The following is a 24,509-nucleotide window of genomic DNA, read 5'->3' as shown; positions in this document are numbered from 1 at the left end:
CTAAGTGATATTACTAGAAAATCACCCCTTGAAGCAGATTTTTGCAAAGTTTGACGAGTTCTGCCCGCAGCCTGCCGCAGCGAGGCACGGGTGGTCCTTCAGCCAGTGAGTGGTCGGACGAGCAGGTGAATGAGGGCCACTGACGCCAGCACGATGACCTCCCGGTAGGGCGTGCCCCGCTGCAGCGCCATGTAGGCGTCCACCACCTGGATGTAGGAGATGACGCTGAGGCCGCACTTCTCCTCCTCCGTGAAGGTCTCCTGCACCAGCTTGAAGCCCTTGCCCGTCTCGAAGTGGAAGGCGAAGAACCCCCGGCGCATGCGCCGGATGCCCTCCTCCAGGTCGATGAACCTGGGCGGCTGGCCCGGCGGCGCGATCTTGCGGCGGTACAGCTCCCGACGCACCGGCTCCTTCTCGGCCTGCAACCCCCGGTCGCGTCCGCCAGTCGCTTCCGTCACGCCAAGCCGGTCCAGGCAACACGCTTCCGAACGAGAATTCAACTTCATTGAAGCTGGAAGATAATGACTTTTACCACAAGTTTATAGAGCTCTGATCGAATAGGTCTATCATTTATTCGTTAGCTCATATAATAAATGCGAAAAACGTTTTGGTCCATTCCTTTCTTCCACACAGCAAAGGAGCAACGGATCGACATGTTTTTTTTTTTTTTTTTTTTGCAAATGGGCCGGACAGAGGCGTCACCTACAGCAAAACAGTGAGTTTGTGCCGTTTCTCTATGCCGTGAGTTCCGTCTCCGTCTGCCTGTCGACGCGGAGCGGGCCTCGCCGCTGCAGGACCCGGCAGCGAAGTCAACGTACCTCGAAGTAGTACCTGTTGTAGACGATGTTCTCGACGGCCAGGTCGAGCCGGCTGTGCAGCAGGTCCCCGAGGGTCCGTATGGAGTTGGTGGTGGACTGCAGCAGCGCCACGATGTAGGCCGAGTACGACGTGTACAGGAAGATGACGGCCACGAACAGCAGCAGGCTGACGATCCTGCCCGGCGTGCCGCGCGACTCCAGCGGCGAGCCTGCGACAGTGTTGCCAGCCCACGCCACTTGATCGCTTGTATACATCACGTAACGAAAAAAAACAACATCTGTTTATTGCATTAATAAAGATCGCAGGCAGAAGAGACAGCAGCACCACGTCACTCCAGGAGACAGCTGGTGACTGGATGGAAAGGGTGATGATGAGCTCCTACCTTGTTGGCAGACAGCGCCCAGAGACAGCAGCACCACGTCACTCCAGGAGACAGCAGGTGACTGAATGGAAAGGGTGATGATGAGCTCCTACCTTGTTGGCAGACAGCGCCCAGAGACAGCAGCACCACGTCACTCCAGGAGACAGCAGGTGACTGAATGGAAAGGGTGATGATGAGCTCCTACCTTGTTGGCAGACAGCGCCCAGAGACAGCAGCACCACAACACTCCAAGAGACAGCAGGTGACTGGATGGAAAGGGTGATGATGAGCTTCTACCTTGTTGGCAGACAGCGCCCAGAGACAGCAGCACCACGTCACTCCAGGAGACAGCAGGTGACTGGATGGAAAGGGTGATGATGAGCTCCTACCTTGTTGGCAGACAGCGCCCAGAGACAGCAGCACCACAACACTCCAGGAGACAGCAGGTGACTGAATGGAAAGGGTGATGATGAGCTCCTACCTTGTTGGCAGACAGCGCCCAGAGACAGCAGCACCACAGCACTCCAAGAGACAGCAGGTGACTGGATGGAAAGGGTGATGATGAGCTCCTACCTTGTTGGCAGACAGCGCCCAGAGACAGCAGCACCACGTCACTCCAGGAGACAGCAGGTGACTGAATGGAAAGGGTGATGATGAGCTCCTACCTTGTTGGCAGACAGCGCCCAGAGACAGCAGCACCACGTCACTCCAGGAGACAGCAGGTGACTGGATGGAAAGGGTGATGATGAGCTCCTACCTTGTTGGCAGACAGTGCCCAGAGACAGCAGCACCACATCACTCCAGGAGACAGCAGGTGACTGGATGGAAAGGGTGATGATGAGCTTCTACCTTGTTGGCAGACAGCGCCCAGAGACAGCAGCACCACGTCACTCCAGGAGACAGCAGGTGACTGAATGGAAAGGGTGATGATGAGCTCCTACCTTGTTGGCAGACAGCGCCCAGAGACAGCAGCACCACAGCACTCCAAGAGACAGCAGGTGACTGGATGGAAAGGGTGATGATGAGCTCCTACCTTGTTGGCAGACAGCGCCCAGAGACAGCAGCACCACGTCACTCCAGGAGACAGCAGGTGACTGAATGGAAAGGGTGATGATGAGCTCCTACCTTGTTGGCAGACAGCGCCCAGAGACAGCAGCACCACGTCACTCCAGGAGACAGCAGGTGACTGGATGGAAAGGGTGATGATGAGCTCCTACCTTGTTGGCAGACAGCGCCCAGAGACAGCAGCACCACGTCACTCCAGGAGACAGCAGGTGACTGAATGGAAAGGGTGATGATGAGCTCCTACCTTGTTGGCAGACAGCGCCCAGAGACAGCAGCACCACGTCACTCCAGGAGACAGCAGGTGACTGAATGGAAAGGGTGATGATGAGCTCCTACCTTGTTGGCAGACAGCGCCCAGAGACAGCAGCACCACGTCACTCCAGGAGACAGCAGGTGACTGAATGGAAAGGGTGATGATGAGCTCCTACCTTGTTGGCAGACAGCGCCCAGAGACAGCAGCACCACGTCACTCCAGGAGACAGCAGGTGACTGAATGGAAAGGGTGATGATGAGCTCCTACCTTGTTGGCAGACAGCGCCCAGAGACAGCAGCACCACGTCACTCCAGGAGACAGCAGGTGACTGGATGGAAAGGGTGATGATGAGCTCCTACCTTGTTGGCAAACAGCGCCCAGAGACAGCAGCACCACGTCACTCCAGGAGACAGCAGGTGACTGGATGGAAAGGGTGATGATGAGCTCCTACCTTGTTGGCAGACAGCGCCCAGAGACAGCAGCACCACGTCGCTCCAGGAGACAGCGGGCTCCTCCTCGAGGCGCCACCGGCGCTCCCACGTGAGGGCGGCATACAGCATGAGCGCGCACAGCGCCACCACGCCCGCGGCGCACCCCCAAACTGCGCGGCTGAATGGCATCGTGAACACGTTTCTCACTGAGGACAGCGGGGGCTGGCGGAACACAAACCCCAGCCTGCGGGGACACACAGACACAGTGCCTACACTTTCTCTGGATTTCCCATGTAGTCAGTAATTTACATCAAGATTCATATTTTAATCACTAACATAGTAGGTCTCAATTCTTAAAATCTTTGCTATGGAAATGTATGATCATAAATCAACAAAAATGACTGTTAAAAGTTATATATAATTCATAATGTTATAAGATATTTCACATTTTATGTTTTTTCTACTTTAAACTACCTCACCGTTAACATACCACAAAAAATTCAACCACGCCATTCCAAGTAGCGTGAGATTTCTGGTCATGTTATTTTTATCATCAGTGATTTAAATTCGCTTTTATGAGTTCAAATAATTTTTAATTTTAAAAAAGAATATCTTACTATATTATTAGTGTTTATTAAATAGTTAGTCTTTAATTTAATTTAAAAAAATTCATATAATGGACTTTACTTTAGTTTGCCGAGACATGAAAAGTAAGGTTGAAAAATTATGGTTAAATGTTAGAAGCTGTTATATTAATTGAAATTATTTACGTAGAGTTGAAAATTAATAACTACTCTACATTAAATTAAACCAAGATTTATTCTATTTCACTATTTAAATTTTTTATTTTATATTTTTTTAATTTTGTAACATCTATTGGCCAACGTTTTAAGTAACTCTGAAGATTGAAAACGTTTTCTGAAAGTAATTCTTACATTTTTTAAGGTACTGGATTGAGTGTAGCCTCAGTAATTTTAAATAAATAACTTTTTATCTGGTAAAGTATAGTAAATTAGGTATAAACAAAATGTGAAATATATATCCTGAACTAAGGACTTGAAGAAAATTTTTACAAGTCATAATGTTGCTTTTGAATTGTACAACTGATTCTCAGATTTCAGTCATTAGGAAATAAGAGATCCTATTTAATTGTACTTCAGAGGCATAAGACACTTGTTACCGCTGTCATTCCACCGGTTTGATTATAACTAAAAATCGTTTTCTGAATCAAATACTGGAAGTGACCCGTGTCCTGATAACGAAGACCTTTGACCCGTAATCCAGTCGGTCAGGACGAGAGCCGAATCGAATTGACTGGAAGAGACACGGTGACCTCGTGACCCATGAACAGGGCCATCCTAACCACGTGACTCCCGTCTACGGTCCCGGGATCCTATTAAATTTACCCTAAACCCGGGTCACCAACAATCGTTGCCGAGACCATCAGTGAAACGCCGAGAAGAGAACCGTATCATTAGCGGTGATCCGTAAGTACGAACTGATTTCCTGAGCGGTTCTTTTCGGGTATATAAGGGGTTCGTCGGCGCCATATATTACAGTCTATGCCTTCACTTCACTCGATGACTACTTGGGATCGTCACTGAACTGATCTGCCGTCGTCACCACCTATAATACGTCAAGCTGCTGGAAGAAGCAGACATGCAAGAACGGACTCTGGAAGATGTAGCGATAAAGTACTGCGCTCCCTCACTGGAACACTTTCGTCGTGTAGTATGCAAGTGAGCCGTACGAGTGATTGGTAGGGATGGTGATTTTTAGTTTTTGCTAAATAGATGCTAAAATATGCTAAATTATATTTTTTCCGCTATAAAATGCTAAATCTAGACTATTCCGAGATAAATGCGAAATCAAGGTAAAAAAAAACGTAGATTCGTCTTCACTCTACACAATTTATTTACCGATTGTATTTTTTTTTCAGTTCAGTATCAAAAGAAACCATCATTTTATGGCGTATTCAGCACAAGTATCTTATTGTCACGTCATTCACAACTACTATTGTTCGTAAATATTGAATGTAGAATGGCCATCCGTGCCTCGCGATTGTAAACAAAGCAAAGAACAACAAGCTGGAAGATTGTCCGTCATCTTGCAGAGTACAAGTTTTTAGGCCACCATATTGCGACATCTCTGCTTCGTTGCGCTAACAATTGTAAGTCCCATTTTCTGGCTGTGTTTCACGTGAAAGCCGCGTTTTTGTGTAGTCTGTGGAATGTTGCGTTTTTGCAAATACGTGCATACTCGTGAATGTGTTGTATACTGTTATTTCTCGTGGTAAAAATGGGACGAAACATCATTTCCATTCGCAATCGCATAAATGTTATAGGAAAGTGATACAAATATTTTAATGCGCAATTTTAATTTATGTAATCGCCATCTGGAATGGAAAAAAAAAGATTTACTTGAAAAGCACATTAAATCTGAGGGACATCAGACTGAAAAAAAAAAAAAAAAAGATTCACCGAGAAGTTGGTTGAAGAAAAAAAGTCGGTAAAACGGCAAGCAACGGTTTCTTTGTTAAAAATATACTTTTCTTCAGCAATGTAAAATGAGAGAATCGGCTAAGTTGTGTTTTTTAAATGCTACAAAATGCTAAATTTCAAATTCAAAATGCTAAATGTCATTATTTTAAATGCTATAAATCACCATCTCTAGTGATTGGTTATGCTGGGGAGAAGATGAATTGCTTCTGTTGTATTACAGCTGGTAGTTACTGAGAGGCGAGGTGTGGTGGACATTACCAGAAGTGTGACGGACGGGATGGGATTTGACGAACTACGAAAGCGCTATGAGCAGATAGTGGGGGACACCCTGCTGTTTGTTGTCGACGAGTTGTCATAGAGACTCCAGTTGCTGTTTGAGAAATCATCGCGGACGAGTGGGCGAACCGTCCGAGCTGCCTGCTGGAGCGGACGTCAACGAAGAGCAGCGGTGCGAAGACGGAGCGGACGTTGCCACACCTGGTGTCAGGGGTTGGATCTGTCGCAGCTGCCATTAGTCCTTTGACGGACATCGGGCAGTGGATGTAAGCCGCCTTGAATCGGGTCACCAGAGGACGACCAGCTGAACTACTAACACCGACAAGGCGAGCGGAGTTACACATTTCGCGTCCACAAGCCGGACAGGATTCACTTCCGCGTAGGAACTTGTAAATATTGTGAAGACCTTGCTGATAGTTCTTGTTGTTTAATTTTGGTTTGCACTTAAAGTAAATTTAAGACTGTTGTGCCGTCATAGAGCAAATATTTACTAGTGATTGTTCGTGACTCAAGTAAATAGAATGTGTAAATGGTTGGTTAATTGTTTGGCAAAGGGACTCTCTTTATTCTTATAAGCAATGTTTAATGCAATTTACTTAATCGTAATTTATACCCAGGTGCTGGTTGTTTATATGTGGTTTATCCTACATTATGTTTAGCGCCGAGCATTTTGAAGGGTCCCTTTTTAAAAGTTTGTTGTTAGCCATTGCATTGTTTCCCGCATAATTGCTTTGAAGTTTCATATTGTTTGTTCGCGGCACACTGAGGAGTCTGGCTCCCGGCAGGAGTGAGCCATCCTAGCGGAGCTTACAGAATGCTGTCAGATCATCAGAAGTGTAACTATTTGGTGCTGCACGTCAAGCTCCATTTAGTTTATGTTGAATAAAAGCCGTTGTTACTGTCAATTCACACCCTCGCTAGTATTTTTTTGAAGATTGTTGGAGGCCTTCCTTCAGAGTTCCCCAATACACTATGTCACAAAGACCAAAATTTTTCATGAGAGCGTTTTAATTAATTTAAAAAAAAAACTTCACTTATTTCCTCAACTATTTTCTGCTTAAAATATCTTAATTTTTGACATATTGCAGATCTTAGTGTTGAATGCTACTAGAAAGAACGGTAAACGGTGGTCAAGTTTATGGTTAAAAGTGTTTTTTGCCTAAAAGTGGACAAAATGTGTTATGCCTCCGAGGTACTGTTATAATTATATGCTGTTCTTCGACAGCGAGGTCATTGAGATAGTTACGCACATGGACACATGCTAGGTATACAGCGAATGATCACATTGCCTACAGTGGAGAAGTTATCCCAGCAATTTCCCAGAGTCATTTCGGTAAACCACAGAAACAAACAATTAGAATTATTAGACCGCGATGCTTCCATTATCTTTCCGCTGAGCAACCTCGCCCTATACAAACACTGTTATTAGTGTTATAATAATTATTGTCAGTTTGTTTGTAAAAAGTTATAAACTGTAACTTTTTTTTGTAATTGGACCAGAAATACTAATGTAAAGTTACAGATATTTGTACATTTGTACATTTACATGAAAACAACCGTGTCACTACAAAAAGTGTTCGCGTTCATACCCGGGCATTTATGCTTTGTGTTGTCCCAATACTTCTCATAGTTAAAGTTATTCGTAAACCGGTCCCTGTATAGCTTTCCAATATTATCTGCGCACACTAATAAGCATGATAAAACAAAATTGAGTCAAATTATTGAATATTTTATTATTTTATACCATCGTAGAAAAAAAATTAAGTTTAAATGATGCATCAATTAAAATATTTAATTATGCGTCTATTTTCGAAACAAATACTCAATTTTATCTTGAAAAACGGAATTTGTATGTGTAAAACTAACCCTCGTAATGTGTTGTACAAAGTTACCATATCTTTCATTTTGTATTAGAAACTATTTGTTGGCAACTGGTTTCCAAAGGAATAGGAATCTTTTGTAAATATATAGATTTTTTTCTGTGCGGATTCGAATCCTGTCTGTATCAGCGCCTTCGACTCTATGCTTCGAAAGACAAGAGAAAACATTGAAGAATCATCGTGCCTAGCTTACCCTAGTTTTTATCTTTATTCTAGTGGTTTTGTAGCTGCCAAAGATTCCTTAAAGCCTCGTTTACATTCCCTTGCTGTATTTTAAGTGAAAAATTAAATAAATATATATTTCTTTTTAAAGTTATGTAACTTTTTTATAATATTTTCGAAATATCTGACATAACTGAACACTAACATTTGAAATAAGTACTGGAATCCTATTAAATTAATACTATTAAATACTAAATATAAAAACACAAATTAATATAAATACATATTACGTAGAATTAAAATTCCTAATTGTATGGTATGTTGATTTATTTATTACGTATGATTCAAAGATTTTTAATATTAAATCAATACAAGATATGTTATTGGTAAACAGTTTAAATTAAACAGTTTTTAATTGATTCCATGATTCATTATTTATTATTTCTCTGTACTAGCTATTATTTTTGAAAAATTCTTATTGCTATAAAAAAATGTAAAACCATACATAAGAAAATTATTTTCAAGGCTTCAGAAATATATAAAAATAGACTTTCAAGTGTCTATAACTATGCTAATATTATCAATTTCCCAATTAACAATCAAGTATTCCATACCACCTAAAACCCTCCTGATATAAACCTTCCCTAAAATTAGATGCTGGGTCCACCATTGCCTGGTGTACATGACACATGTGTCAACCACGCGCGTTCTCACTTGGTAGGCGTGGTCATGACGGCGTAGTCCATAACCTCCTGCCTCTCTCGGTAAAGCAGCATCCCGGCGGCAGCTATCTCCACGTTCCCGGCGACCACCTCGCTCACCACGCCATCCCACGACCCGTTCACCTTGTAGCCCCACGTGGGCTTGATGATCAGCTTAAGGCTGAAACCACCAACAACAAGCCTCTCTCAACACACTGTATCGCGACCTGTTCACCTTGTAACTCCACATGTGATTGATGATCAGCTTCAGGCTGAAATCATCAGAGACAAGCCTCACTCATCATGCCGTACCACGACCCATTCCCCTTGTAGCCCCACATGAGTTTTATGATCAGCTTCAGGCTGAAACCACCAACAACAAGCCTCTCTCAACACACTGTATCGCGACCTGTTCACCTTGTAACTCCACATGTGATTGATGATCAGCTTCAGGCTGAAATCATCAGAGACAAGCCTCACTCATCATGCCGTACCACGACCCATTCCCCTTGTAGCCCCACATGAGTTTTATGATCAGCTTCAGGCTGAAACCACCAACAACAAGACTCTCTCAACACACTGTCTCGCGACCTGTTCACCTTGTAGCTCCACATGTGATTGATGATCAGCTTCAGGCTGAAATCATCAGAGACAAGCCTCACTCATCATGCCGTACCACGACCCATTCCCCTTGTAGCCCCACATGAGTTTTATGATCAGCTTCTGGCTGAAACCACCAACAACAAGACTCTCTCAACACACTGTCTCGCGACCTGTTCACCTTGTAGCTCCACATGTGATTGATGATCAGCTTCAGACTGAAATCATCAGAGACAAGCCTCACTCATCATGCTGTACCACGACCCATTCCCCTTGTAGCCCCACATGAGTTTTATGATCAGCTTCAGGCTGAACCCACCAACAACAAGCCTCTCTCAACACACTGTCTCGCGACCTGTTCACCTTGTAGCTCCACATGTGATTGATGATCAGCTTCAGACTGAAATCATCAGAGACAAGCCTCACTCATCATGCTGTACCACGACTCATTCCCCTTGTAGCCCCACATGAGTTTTATGATCAGCTTCAGGCTGAAACCACCAACAACAAGACTCTCTCAACACACTGTCTCGCGACCTGTTCACCTTGTAGCCCCACATGTGATTGATGATCAGCTTCACTAACAACAAAACCTCGCTCACCATGTCATCCCATGACCAGTTCACCTTGTAGCCCCACGTGCGCTTGGTGATCAACTTCAGGCTGAAACTACAAGGACAAGCCTCATTCATCATACCGTCGCACGACCCATTCACCTTGTAACCCCACATGGGTTTCATGATCAGCTTCAGGCTGAAACCACCAACAACAAGCCTCGCTCAACACACTGTCTCACGACCAGTCCATCTTGTAGCTTCACGTCGTCTTGATGATCAGCTTTATTCTGAAAGCACCTGCAACCGGTCACGTTTATGTTTCCTCTAAACAAGTTAGGTGTGGTCTGGTACATGTCACTTGTCTCAAATTTTGCATTTCTCATTATTAGTACCAGTGGTCTTCGCATAAATAACTCTGCAACTATTGTTCTTTAAACAGTGTGTGTACACTACTGTGGTTGTCATAATTTTTTATTTGCAAGTGACATTTAGTAAATGGGTATCACTGTTACTACTTTTGAAAAGTGTCAAGTTCGAAACAAATTTCATGGCGTAGATTTAACATGTACAAGCACGAATTAAGAAATTTGCAAAATGAAAGGCACAATGTTAATTATTTAGGGTAGCTAAGCATAATGTTAGTTTCGTTTTTATTTTGTATCTCATTTTCAGGATGATTTACTTTAAATTAATGCCATTAAATAGATTAGTGCTTATATTATTTTACCAATAAATGTTTTATAAATGAGGACACTATTCTCAATATTTACAGAGTAATTATAAATGTTATAACTATAAATGATAAATGCAAAACTGACCCATAGATGTAAATACAGTGGCTTATTATCAGAACGTGTTATTATTTACATTTGAGCATTGGGATTGTGTGTAAAAAGCTTATACTTATCTCCGAGTTACTCTACGTAGCTACACACAGCTGCCTTTGATTACTTGTTAGCGGCATACGTGATACGTGTTTGTGCAGTGCTTTTCCAAACAATATTCTTCATCCGTCCTCATACTTAATAAGCTGCTCATTAAAAGGAATTTATAATTTTTCGAATTACTCCGTCAATACTGGGAACAGGATCCATATTCATAATTTATCTTAGTGTATTCCCCCTCGCCCCTTACATAATGCGGTACCGCTATGAAATCTCTTTCTCTTTGGTCGCTACCTTATCCTAAATATTCGATTCCATATGCAAAAACCATATTAGAGTGTCTATATGAAGATGTGACCTTTTGACTCCTGTGCACTCTCCCATTTTCTCTCAATTCTGGCTTGTAAGTGGCTTGTCGTTCACTTAGCCCACTCTCAACTTCATAGAGCATTTTCTTTGGCTTACCAAACTACAGTCGGAGGTCGATAGAATGTGAGTTGATTAAACTCCAGACTCGGGGGCACACTTTTCATTAGCAATTTTTGTTCTTCAACTGCAAACTAACGTTGGTAGTCTAGATTATAGGTTTAAGTACATGTGTAGTTAAAGAAATATTATCTCAAAAAGACGTGTCCGGTAGCTAATTTTAAATGTGATGCAGACAGCCCGGGAAAAAATTTAATTTAGAAATTCTTATTTCCAGTACTGTGGAGTAAAATATTTTAGGAACGAATTGAAAAAGATCAACTTTCAAGTGTAAATATAGTTCGAGACTTGGACGATGTTTCAGCACTGATAACATATTACTAAAGTATAGCAAACAGATTGTGTGTAAGCATGAAGTATGCCGTAGCCATAGCTGAGGGGAGAGAGCCCAGTTGGTTTTGTGTGTGTGTGTCAGTGTGGTTTAGAAGGAGAGTATGTATAGAACGAGAGAGAGACACGACCTTATTCACATCTATTTTTATCCGTCATAAATGGATTTTCATTTCAATATCAAACGTGTTCAACTGCGTGATTTATTTTATGTGTATCATCTTAGCTCTCGGTGTAAGCTTTTGGTAGGAATAATTTTGTGAATATAACGGAAGTCACATGGAACGGAAATGTGTAACCACGGTGCTGCCAACTGTGGCGGATGGCGTGAACCGAAGTTCGCAAACTGGTTAATGAATGTTAACAAAATGGGAAGTATTCCAAGAAAATTCCCTGTCGAAAATCAGGTTCAAACCGGGGACTGGTATATTTTCCTATTTTTTTCGCTTTCATTGGTTAGTTTATAATTTAGGTCTACCAATCAAATGATTCAACGTGGCTGCTCCAGCAGCGAATTCTAGTGACGTATGTGGTAACTACTGTGATTCACGTCACGAAATGTATTTGAAAACACAGTTTTCGTATATTTATCACGCCCGATATTATTTTTAAGAATTCTAATTTAAATTCGTGTCCGAGGGTCGTATTATATTTTTAGGTAACACGTTAGATTTTCATACATCAGATCATACGTATGTTACTTTTTTAACGGTAATTTTTTCTACTGTATCGAACTTGGAGTGAAACAAACATGTAATGATCGGGAGAGACCGGAAAAATTCGCGGATTCTTTTCGAGATACGCCTGAAGGACTCTGTGCCGATGAAAAATCCCGAACAAAAGAATTATCGAATCCACAGGCATTCCGATTAGCATGTGTCTCGAGTAAGTAGCCAATGAACAGGTGTAATTCACACAAGTATATACAAGATCGTGGAGTCTATCCTAGAGGTGATTGAAAACGCAAATTTCTCCAGTCCGTATTGATCGGTGCGTTTATGAAAAGTCTTCGTTGAGGACCGAGGTGTAAACAAGAGCGCAGTCGTAGCGACCCTGAACTGGAAAAGAGATGATGATTATGTTTATTTTTAGTTCCTTGGCATCCAACCCCAACACAGTGGTGGGTAATGAAGGGTTATATATTTTTATTTATTTCGCCAAGTTTCGTACGGTTTTGCAGTTTCCTCATTTTTGTACATATGAATAGTCATCACCGACAACTTCAAACCAATTGTTTACACTAGACACTTTTCAAGTTTTCTTTTTTCGGGTCACTCTTAGAAAGAACTTCCATCTGGATGCTTCACTCCAGTCCACCTCAGCGACTCGATTGGATTAGCCTCACTCCAGGCATGTTTGAATCTGGCCAAGTGTGTTCAGGGTAATCTTTCAATCAGGATTCTTCGGTTCCAATCCAAGTTAAATCTGGATTTAATTGTTACCATACACTAAGTCATAGGTTAATCTCTGTACATATTATTGTAACGTTGCTGCACTGGTAGCAACTTTATGTACGTATTGGCGTTTTCGTTGAATAAAAGGAAATAGATTAATATCAGTTAAAGCAATGAGATTTATTCCTTAACATATATAGCATACACTGAGTTGATTTATTTCTTGTTCAGAAAAGTATTTTTATCTAGCTTATTCGCTAGAAGTCTTTCAATATAATCAGTTTAAGAGGCAATATTAGGTCGTTTTGGAAGAAATGCTACCTGTTGCAGTCATAACCATAGAACGACATCCAGAAAATTTCTACTTAATTATTTTGTTTCATGATCATAAACCCCAAAACCATCGCTTAATCAAAATTATGTATATGTTTAGATATAACCATATATAAATACATATTTATGGTGACAATAACTGAATATTTTACACAAATAACTTCCAGACCGACACATAAAAATTATACAGATGGGTCAATGTGAAAAAATACTTCGTCTTTTTAAAATTATTATACTTCTTGAGAGTAGCAAACATTACTGAAAGGGGTAGAAAAAATAGGGGTTGAAGAACAAAAATATAACTCCTATATTAGTGACAGTATCAAAACCGTTCAAAGTTTTTATAAACCTAAATAGTGTTGTTAAAACTATTCGCTTGAAACAATTATTTATGCCACCAACCCTTTCTTTAAGGGGTGTAAACTTGTTATTTACTGTATTTACGTAAGTGCATAAGGACAATGCCAAGCTCATGGCCATCACATTTTCATCGAGAATATCATAGAAAATCTTCGAAAGTATTTGAAACAAAAGAAAACTTTAGAAAAATGTTGACTGCATGGAATATGCGAAAATATTAGATCGCATCTTTTCGATTATTCGACAAAATTGTGCTTTGTAAATAAATATTCCAGATTTTCGTAGAAGTTTTTGAATGTTCCAGAATAAATATGAACTTTAAAATCTACTTTCACCTGTAGGCCAACGAGAAAGGAATATTTTTGTAACATATTTTTAACTACTCACAAAAAAGAGCACAAACATTTTTTTTTTAAATGTATTCCAAATTGCGCATGAATATATACGAACAGTTTACTGTGGAATTCATGTAGTGAAGGTTCTTGTCTAGTATTAATTAATAAGTGGAATAAATATTAAACACTTACGTAGCGTTCATAACTTCAATGGCTGTCTCTAGGAGTGCGTAATTGAATCTCGTGATGGAGTCTACGTGCTTCTCGTATATATCCGTCATGTGCTCCAGTGTTAGGTTGTTGGTCACCTAAGGAAAGAAAAAGTGAAATTTAGCTAGTTAGAAATAAATGACACTGAAAGTAGTCAATGAATCGGTTTTTGCTCATAAATGCACACTTTAAGCAGGTCTGCTTTTTTTTGTAGGGGGCGGAAATAAGATGGCTTAACACTGTGAGACCTAAATCTACTTCTAAGAACAACACACACGTCCATAGTAAATGATCTACACTTGGAAAAGGATCAATGAAAGCTTTCTGCAAGCAGAAACAGCTTACTACTACAAATATTCCGTATCATAAAATACAATTATTTTCCGTTTACGTTTTTAAAAAATAAAAATCTGTTTCATCTTTTTGCGCCGGTGCTGCTGTGCGGGTCACTACGAACCCTGCAACTTTGGAAACCACCCGGCACCGTGGATGCAGTATCTTCTTCCATGTCTCTCTTGTTTGCTGTGTTCTCGCTGGACGGCCCTTCCCCTCCTAGCCATGCACACGGGGGCGCAACCCTTTGGGCGGAATATGGCCACACAAAACACCGTGAGGTTGAGAATTGCCAACATCAAAAATTAAGTTTTAAATATGGGTAAAACATAGCAATTTCTTAACATAACATAAATAAAAGAGAATATTTAAGTTCTTTGTTCAGTATTTATGAAATGGTGTGTTAATGAAGTGGCGTATTGATTATTTTGGCTAAATATACTTTGGAATATTTTTATCCGATGTTAAATTACTTTGGTAGCAATGAAATAAACCTGACTGCAAAATAAAATCTTGTGGGTGCTTTTCTTTGCTTGTGCTCGTGTGTATTAATTAAATCATTATTCATTTGTTCTGCAGTAGAATCTGTACTACCTAATGATTTCCAGCACTCCAAACTTTGTGTGTATGCAGTTTTTAATTTTTGAAACAAAAGATAAGGAATCTTAACATAGTGTTTTTTGGTTGTTTCTTATTGAAAAACAAGTGATCTTAAGAGGCCACTCCAGTGTTTCAGGGGCACTACGCAACCCGCGTTAACCTCATAAGATTCAATGTTATTTTCATTTTGCTTATAACTAATTAACTAATATAGATTTCGAAATGATGCTTGCTTGATACGTAAGACAACGATGCTCTTATCAAAGCCCCTTTCTTCAAAAACGTGCATAAATCATGGTTTTATACTAATCTTTACTAATATGTATAAGTGTATTGTCTAGGTGAGGCCCGATGGAGACAATTACTTTCTACATCTGATTTCGAAAAAAAATCCCCGTCATACTCTATTCAGCCCGGGCAACGCCAGGTACTGCAGCTAGCAGTTTATGAAAGTATTTTTATAATATAATAATCCTTATTTAATTTTTTATGAACAAAAATGTGTTATATTGGACTTAGCACGTTCTGAAAGCACGAAATCATCTAGTACCTATACAGTTTTGGATTCACCGTTCGTAGGTAGTCTTCGTGTCTTGAAACTCTTTATTTTTAGTAAGCCTACATCATTAATAAAAAAATAATAATTAGGTTTCCCCAAACCCTAGTAAACCTCAGGTATGTATAGATTTGAGTAAACCTGATTCTGGTTTAATTTTGAATGGTATATAAAAATAGTTTCAAGATGAAGGCTACATACGAACGGTTAATCTAAACTCCATACCACACCAATTATTGATTAGTATATATTGGGGGCTACTGGAACAGGAGTAGAAGTGTGTTGCTTGGTGCCGGCCGCAATCTTGGATTGTGACATCACGGTGGCCATCTTAGGTGACCCTTGGCTTTGACCTTTGACTTTGACAATAGACCTTGACCTTTCCCTTGACTTTATAAAATGACCTTTGACATTTGACCTTTAAATTTGACCTAACCTTACCTTAATCGCAATCTTGAATTCCACCATCTTTTAATCGAACATCCACTCCACAAAACTTTGCAATTTTTGTTTCGACCACCATCTTGACATCGATCGCCCCAATCCCCAGAACATTGCACTTTTCGTTACAATCGCCAAGCGCCATCTTGAATTATAATGTTAAGTCCGCCATCTCTGCACTAATGTAACAACCATTTTTTTAGAGTCTGATGACATAGCCGCCATCTTATTGTCATCTGCTGGAGGCCACCATCTTGAATAATTTCACAGTCACCATCTTGGATTTTTTTCTGTTCTGCTGGAGGCCGCCATCTTGGATACTGACATCTTTGTTTCTGATGTTTGTTCCTAGAGAGTACCAGGATCGTTCTGGCTCATGAACATAAGGTCGATGTTTCATTACCTGCCAACTTTGTTGTGGTCCTTAACGACAAAAAAAATTAAATTTTTTATACAAAATACTATGAAACCGAGGTGATTCGAACCATGAAAGCTCGGACCTTCGGGTTGGAAAACATATGACTTTGACCGCAAGGCCAACGAGATATTTACCAGCCCCAGAATGAAATAAGGTATGTATATATATAATAAAATACATACATTCGGATTGGTATTTTTTTTATTTGAAGTAATAATAGCATCGCTTGCTAGAAGGTATTGCCGCCATCTTTATTTTCAATACTTTCTAGCAGGAGTGCTAATTAACACACACCACCTGCTAGACAGCGCTGCCGCCATTTTGTTTTCAATAATCGATACAAGGAGCACTAGAGTCACGTAGTACACATGCTGTATGCTAGATTGTGTTGCCTCCACATTAGTTTAATTTTTACCCGATAAAAGCAGTGCTATTTACTACCGTGGAGTCCGCCATCTTGTTGACCAGCGTGGCTGCCATCTTGAAATTTAGTAACTATTTAGCTAGAAATTCGGGAAAAATATCAAAATTCATCAAAAAATCACTAATTAAAATAATGATTGTTTCGATCGATATCCGTCCTCGGTTTGATCCGTTATCACTGCAAAAAATATAATTTAATCAAAAATACCATTAATAAAGGTTCAAGAAATAACACAACAAAATTTACAAATAAATAATCATTACCTATATTATACAAGTATAACAAAATTACTAGCGTATCTCGATTTCTTCAGTCTTCTTAGAAGGCGAAGCAAAATTTTTGCATGCCTTGGCATGAGGTTTCAGGACAGTTCTACATCAGTCGATTAAACAGGCAAGTCCAGTCAGCAATAAGACACGTCCAGTTAGATGACCAGATCCAACCAGCAGCTTGGTTAGGCAAACACGACCAGTTGGTGGAGAGGCACTTCCAGTTTGTGGCCAGCAACATCCAGTTGGGGGCCAGGAACTCACAACCAGGTGGCGAACAATCACATCCAGTTGGTGACCTGGCGCACCCAGTAGGTGGTCAGAAACATCCAGTCAGTAGCCCAGAAGTATGTTCAGTGAACTAAGAAATGCAGGCTACATACAATAATGACTTGCTTTACCTGCCTGTTTATAAAATTTAAAGATTAATTGTATTTTTTATTTCATAAATAAATGTTATATTTCTTGAAATCTGTTTTCTAACTAAGACTGAAATCTCGTAATACAGATTCCTTTTATTAAATGTGCTTCCAAAAAAGCTTCCTTATTTTGATTGTACTTCCTTTTTGACGAATGTGCTTTCTTTTTAGAATGTGCATTCTTTTTGACAATTGAGCATCGAAAAGTCTGTACTGAGGACATTATTTACATCGTGGTTCGTAGACAACTGGTCTATACGCCTGAAATTGAAAATGACCTGTTTAAAATGTTTGTCGAGTATCGATTTTCTAGCATAAAAAATACGGATTTTCAAGTTGGTGGTCGTAACGATGATTGCAACAGTTACGTCATAATTCAAGATTGCGGCTATTGCATCCTAATTGTCAAGGTCATGACCTCGACGGCTTAGAGCTGCTGTCTCTGAGGAATTGAAGCCACTTTGGGAAATTTTCAAACAATTGGCAATGTTGTGGACTAAAACGGAAAATTTTCTCTCAAAACGGGAATTTTTCCCTCAAAATAGAGGTAATTTTAATTTTTCTAATTTTTTTTTAATTTGTTGGCGGAATTTTTTCCAAATAACTTGGAAAATTTGTTTTATTTCGGAGACTTTTGAATAATTTGGCAAATTATGAGTCATTTTTGGCAAGTTTTGAAGGTAAATGTCATACAAGATGGCCGCCGTGACGTCACAATCCAAGATGGCTGTCAGCTCCCGGCTCCTCAGACTGTAATCCTGGCACAGAACCGACTGTTTTGTACTACTAAGTTGAATTAGATAAAACGACTTCTGAAGTGGGCTAAATTTTTCAATATTTTGATTTTATTTATAGTGTCTAAAATAGGTTAGTAGTAGTACTATGTTCCTTTCAGAAGTTGATCATGTATCTACCATTTCCCCGGGATCCAGGAGCGTACCTACGCAAAATTTCATTTCGGAAGGAGTAGGGGAGAGATAGAACCACTTTGCCCGCTGTTTTCTTTCCAATCATTTCCTTTCCAGGAAGGGGCGCAACAACAATTTTTCCAAAAGGAGGGGGGGGGCAATATACCTTTTTATAAAGAATCATCGATCCCCCCCTATTGAAGTAGGGGGTCCCCCGGGAAAATTTGTATTTCAAGGTGGAAAATGGTGCTATTTAAGCAGTTTTATTATCTAAAAATGGATTACATAGCACTTTCTTTGCCTCCGTTTGCCCCCACTTCAATGTTTCAGAGGGGGGGGGGGGGCAAAATACCCTTGCCCCCCTGTTGTTGCGCCCCTGTTTCCAGGTTTTCCTGGGCGGGGTCCTCCCTCGAGTGCGCGGGTCGCAGGCACGCACCGCGGTCGCGGCGCCGATGACGGCGCGGTGCAGGTTGGCGCGCCTGGCGGCGGTGGCCCGCGGCGCTGGGGCCGCCAGCCCGCGCTCGGCGCTCCACTCGCCGACCGGGGCCCGCGTGGCGCTGCTGCCCGCCGCGGTGCGGTACACCTCGAGCAGCGAGACCCCCTCCTCCTCGCCGCGCCGCACCGAGGCCACCGTCAGCTCGCTGTCCAGCGCCGCGTCCAGCGAGTCCAGCAGGTCCAGCGCCTCGCGCGGCGCGTCCGTCAGCAGCCAGCGTGTGCGGTGCTTGGACCGCCCCTGGTCGTGGGCCTGCCAGCAGCCACCCCTCGCACTGCTGCGCGCTCCTCGAGGGCCACACACACACACACACACACACACACACACACACACACACGCAAGAGTAGTTCTGTTTCCATACATCTGTTTTTAACCTGTATCTTTTTAGAATATTGAAAAGGTTAAAATGCGTGTTTCCAGAATACAATTTAGACGTGAAACACCCGGACAAGATTCTTGAAAGCCTTCGAAGGACTATGATAAATACCATATTGCTTCCAGCCACCCCTCGAGGTAAATCAGTACTATTGTTCAACAGTGTTATGTCAATTATTTATATTATTTGAAATCATACCCGCATCCTTACTATTCTCGATTATTATCTTTTGTTCAATAAAAAGATAATAATAATTTATCTCTATCTATACCTAATAAGCAAGACGATTCACATCTGTCGCGCGAGGACGCCACACAATTATTTTTTTTTATTTCCTCCTCATTAATTTTATTTAAGAGCTGTTTCTCTAACTGTAACACGATACCTTTATTATATTATTTGTTGTTTTCTTTCCAATTTTTTTCAACGGATATTCATTAAGTGTAGTGTAATGTGTGTAAATAGTCACGCAAGTGTTGGTAATTATTATCATATGAACGACTATTTACACCAATTATAGTTATTACTGTTAGTGAATATATGTTGCAAATAATAAATTGTAACAGGAGATTTATAGTGTTATAATTTACATAAATAAGTAACTGTTAGAGCAAAGGAATACCATATAAATAATGTTATCAACTTTTCGTGATGAATATTGAAGTTATAGACTACTATAGATTTTTAAGAAGTATATTTTTTAACTGAAACTATAGCAGTAAATTTGTTGGATCTACCTAACTATGGAAACTCAGACAATTTTTTTTTACCAGCGATCTAGAGGTATATACACGGTGGATGTCTGCACACTCAGCACCATTCATTACTATCGAAGGCAGACTAGAGAACTACACCTTGCGGCTTTGAATGAGAGAGAAACATATTTTGACAGCTAAGGGAAGAAAACAATGCAACGTGGGGAAGATTTGTATTGAAAGAATTTTATCATTGGAGTGTTATACTCAAAGTTTTATGTCTGTCGTGCTAGCAGATATCGTAATACGACAATATGGGAAACTTTGGCCAATTATCGTTTTGAGAAGCGTGAAACAGTTTACTGCATTACTTTAAAGATATTTCCACTCTACGCCGCTAGATGCCATAACTCTCGCGCACTTAAAACACATTGTAAAAAAACGTAGTTACATTCAACGCCGCCAGGTTCGCTGACATCACTTGCCTTTCGATTTCTTACGAGTATCCTATAGTGTCCCTATTAAAATATTTGGTGCTAGTCAATTTGGGCTGGGGTACAGTAATTAAAACATTTATGTGATGCATTTAACTGAATACTTAATCAGCAAAACAGAAAAATTTTAGTGAAAAATTGTAACTCACAAATGATGACTAGCTTTGTTGGTTTTGAAGTGATAGTTATTCCTGTGATGTTAAATTCAGTTTGAATAGTGTCTGTGAAAAACTTTCACTGCATGTATGTTATTCGCGCAGGATAGAGTTCGCATTTGGTTTTTAATGCAAGTCTTCGAGGTTCATTAAATTGCAGTCAGGCCTCGAACTATGAAAATATAATGGATACCAATGTTTCTAATCAAGGTGAAGTATAACTGTCAGTAAATTCAGAGCAAATATTTCGGTAAATATGTAGAGTCGCGGTACATGCGAAACAAATGCTAAAAATCCGAAAATACTTTCATTCTATGCTGTTTCGCTTCCTCTTTTCAAATCAACCGGCGGAGATAAGAAATTCCAAATACTTTTGGAGATATCGAATTTTTTAATTTTCATCACAATACCTGGGTATTCATGCGGCGATCACCATTGTTTCTGGTTTACGAGTATCTATTATGTTTCTTATTGGACAATTTTGTCACGTGACAGTTCCATGATTGGCCAGTATTCAAATGAACCAATACGTGATTATTTATTTATTTATTTATGTTCCGTCGGAGGTATCGCGACGTAGGTGAACGACTACATCATTTCCTTCTAATGGCAAAGGAAATGTACCCGCCTCCAACTTAGGTGGGTTATTAACGTTTCTAATTTTAAAGTCTTATTTTTTATTTGGATATTGTTGCGCAAGTAATAAGTAACAAAAAAATTTTACGTGAGTTGTTAATGTTCATCATTTGTCGGGGTTTGTTAGGTCAGGTAAGTTACATTATAAATACTTTAAAACTAAAGAATCGCTGAAATTAAATCATATTATTTTTAATGTACACTTAGTTTGAAAGTATTCATAATGTAACTGACCTGACCTAATCGACCATTTTATTTCCTACTGTTCATCCTTTGTCCCGGTTTGTTCGGTCAGGTCAGTTACATTATAAATATTTTAAAACTAAACAGCCATTAAAATTAATTCACATTATTTTTTATGTCCGCTTAGTTTGAAAGTATTCATAATGTAACTGACCTGACCTAATCGACCATTTAATTTATTACGCATTCACGAACACACGGCAAAATAACAAACATGGCGACGTTCGAATGGTTGTACAGGTGTTGTATTGCAAAATTAAAAAATTCTATATCTCCTAAAGTATTTAGAATTTCTTATCTCCGCCGGTTTTAATGAAAAGAGGAAGTGAAAGAGCATATAATAAAAGTAATTTCAGATTTTTAGAATTTTCTTTTCGCAAATACCGCTACTCTACATGTTCCAAATTAAAAAAATTCGATATCTCTTAAAGTATTGGTAATTTCTTATCTCCGCCGGTTGATTTGAAAAGAGGAAGTGAAAGAACATATAATAAAAGTATTTTCGGATTTTTAGCATTTTTTCCCGCATATACCGCTACTCTACATATTTATCAATATTTCAATAACAAACATAGAAATTGGACAGACCACACATCACTGTTTACTTAAATGTTTGTTGCTTATCTAAGTTTAGTGCGGTGAATCATTTGAAAATAATTTTTACGATAACAGCATGGTGACAGTATTTTTCTTAAGTACAATATTATTAGGGGAAGTTCTACGTTATATTTTAATATTTTAGTTATAGCTACATTTATTAAGTATATAAGGAACACGTCATCACAAAAAAAATAATTTATATACTACTTTACTATTAAGCTTACATTTTAAAGCAAAGAGTAGGCGCCAATATATAATTTTATCATATATCGTAAGGTATTACTGTTGTTTTGCTACATTTTGTATTATAGGTTAAAATTAATAGCACCTCTGTCTATGTTGTATTAAAAATTTCAGTTTAACAACTTTGAACTCTTTAATTAATTCCTACCTGGAGTGTTTTATCCTTTTGAAATAAAAGACGAATAAAATGTATAATTTAGATAATTGACGCTGATTAATGATTTTAATTGGTTTCGGTTTGAATGGGGAACGGGAGAAGACAGAAATACTAAGAATTTACAAACATGATTTTGTGGGATGATAAAGTAGATACAGAAACTAGATATTCAGAATTTTATATTTATAATTTTTCAAATTATCCAGCTTCCACAATCACCTTAAAATTAAGTAATTACGTTAAATTCGAGATCGCATCACTTTCCGTACACAAACTGCCACGGGAAATATAATATAGGAATAAGCCTTAAAGGTTATTAGTTTCGTGTTAGTTTTAATCAACAACCATTTAGAATTATTAGTTAGAATTAGTCCTGTAATTTAAAAATTACTCTGTGCACACGACTATAAGATAGTCGTTAATTAACAATCACAACCCGTTATGTTTGAATACATAGAGTCATAAGTACAGAACTTATTGTTACTATTAATTCTTAAGGCTATGTGTCACCGCCATGTTATTTTTCTTTTTCGTCTCTTTTTGTCAAAGCTATTTCAAAAATTTTTAACTCAATGCCTCTCTTGCATTCGATGTTCTGCCACAAATGTTTTCAACAATCATTCACTTAGTGTAATACGTATCATCGATGTAATAAGTGATTTTAATAAATTACTATGACTTAGCGCGACTTTTTTTACACCCATTATATTACATAAAGTGAATATGTGCTGGAAATATTTTTGGCATAACAACAAATTCAATGGAAGTATCGAGTTATGATTTTAGAAATAACCCTTAGTAAAAGTAACGATGAAAAAAAAACTTTCAGCCTTAAGTACTCAATCGTAAACTATCCCTTTTTAAACTTTCAGAATTCTCTCAATAACATTCCGTTACCTGCTTCAAAACGGAGAAGGCGCAGCCACACTCTGCGTCCAGTACATTCAGAGTGCATGCTTGGCTTGGTATGGTCGTGAGGGATGGGAAGTTCTCGCATCCGTTGTGCGTGGTTGTCGGGATGCCGTGCGACGACATCTCTCTGGAGAGCTTAACTGCTTCAACTGGATTGGAAGGAAAAACTAAGTGACAAATGGCTCGTGTGCGGAAATATTTTACCTCTGCAGCACTTTTCTCCACAGCAAGAAATATTATTTCCTGGAATAGTTTATAAATTCATGTTTTTTCATTAAAAAAATTAAAGTATCTTACAAATAATAGCTTTAGTAGGTTCAGATGTGTGTTAACAGTTGCAATAAAATTAAAATGATTTACATATACAAACCTTGTAAAACTTAGATAATTAAAATATCTTACGACTAAATAGATTTACGTTTATCGACAGTATTTGTTTAGTTTATTGTAACATGACCTAGCTAAGCAGTTTAAAGGAATGACGTCCAAGCAAATGATATTACGTGAATTGTATATGCATGATAATATTTCCCATTGGAGTTTGAAATTATAAGAAGGAGGCGGCTTGTAACCTGAATTGGCGCAATGCTTGCGTATGCATCTCCAGTGCTCGAGGTAAGCCTTAGTTCCCTAACCTTTGACCTTGTAGTCCAGAGCTCTAAACACTAACACTAGTAACCTAATCAATATAAACAAACAAAATCGAAGTGTCTGTGATTTTCAAATTATTGCGTATAATATACGTTTTCCTGTCAGCTAGTTAGATACTCAAACTAAATATATCGTTAAAGATGTTTTATTTGTCTAGCTGTAAGAAATAATTTATTCTAAAACTACTGATGCTATTATAAAAATTCAAATAATTTTTAGATAATAGCCACAGGATAAATTCACTCTGTAATTATTTGATATCTCAAACTATTTAAAAGATATAATAATACATTAAATTTTATTTCCGTAAACTATTACAATGGAGATTAATAACTTCACTACATCTTAAGCTATCTTAAGCTATATGTACTGTCCATATTTTCTATATGAAAATAAACGAACTTGCTGGCTCAGCTAGTAATTAAATAATTGCATTCCTTCCAGTTAAAGATAATCATTGTGGTGTAATTATGAAGTTAAATTTAAAAAACATTTTGTAGTTGATTACGACGCGTGTAATTTGGATTTACCTAGCTTGTAATTTGATT

General features: G+C 39.3%; 1 protein-coding gene across 1 annotated transcript in view; it reads right to left on the bottom strand.

Moving 5' to 3' along the window:
* LOC134532250 (uncharacterized) overlaps positions 1 to 24,509 on the bottom strand; it is a 53,085-nt gene that overhangs the window by 1,565 nt on the left and 27,011 nt on the right. The window contains exons 7-18 of the mRNA XM_063368672.1: positions 23,296 to 23,437; positions 18,743 to 19,051; positions 9,838 to 9,893; positions 9,587 to 9,802; positions 9,490 to 9,540; positions 9,126 to 9,176; positions 8,944 to 8,994; positions 8,762 to 8,812; positions 8,463 to 8,630; positions 2,950 to 3,173; positions 819 to 1,027; positions 145 to 419 (exon numbers count right to left, since the gene is read on the bottom strand). Coding sequence (XP_063224742.1) covers positions 145 to 419; positions 819 to 1,027; positions 2,950 to 3,173; positions 8,463 to 8,630; positions 8,762 to 8,812; positions 8,944 to 8,994; positions 9,126 to 9,176; positions 9,490 to 9,540; positions 9,587 to 9,802; positions 9,838 to 9,893; positions 18,743 to 19,051; positions 23,296 to 23,437 — 1,803 coding nt within the window. The remainder of the gene's footprint in view (positions 1 to 144; positions 420 to 818; positions 1,028 to 2,949; positions 3,174 to 8,462; positions 8,631 to 8,761; positions 8,813 to 8,943; positions 8,995 to 9,125; positions 9,177 to 9,489; positions 9,541 to 9,586; positions 9,803 to 9,837; positions 9,894 to 18,742; positions 19,052 to 23,295; positions 23,438 to 24,509) is intronic.

The sequence above is a fragment of the Bacillus rossius genome, chromosome 5 (assembly GCF_032445375.1).
Source record: "Bacillus rossius redtenbacheri isolate Brsri chromosome 5, Brsri_v3, whole genome shotgun sequence".
Classification (NCBI taxonomy): Eukaryota; Metazoa; Arthropoda; class Insecta; order Phasmatodea; family Bacillidae; genus Bacillus; species Bacillus rossius.
The sequence above is the reverse complement of the archived record's forward strand: the minus strand, read 5'-3'. Positions and strand labels throughout refer to the sequence as shown.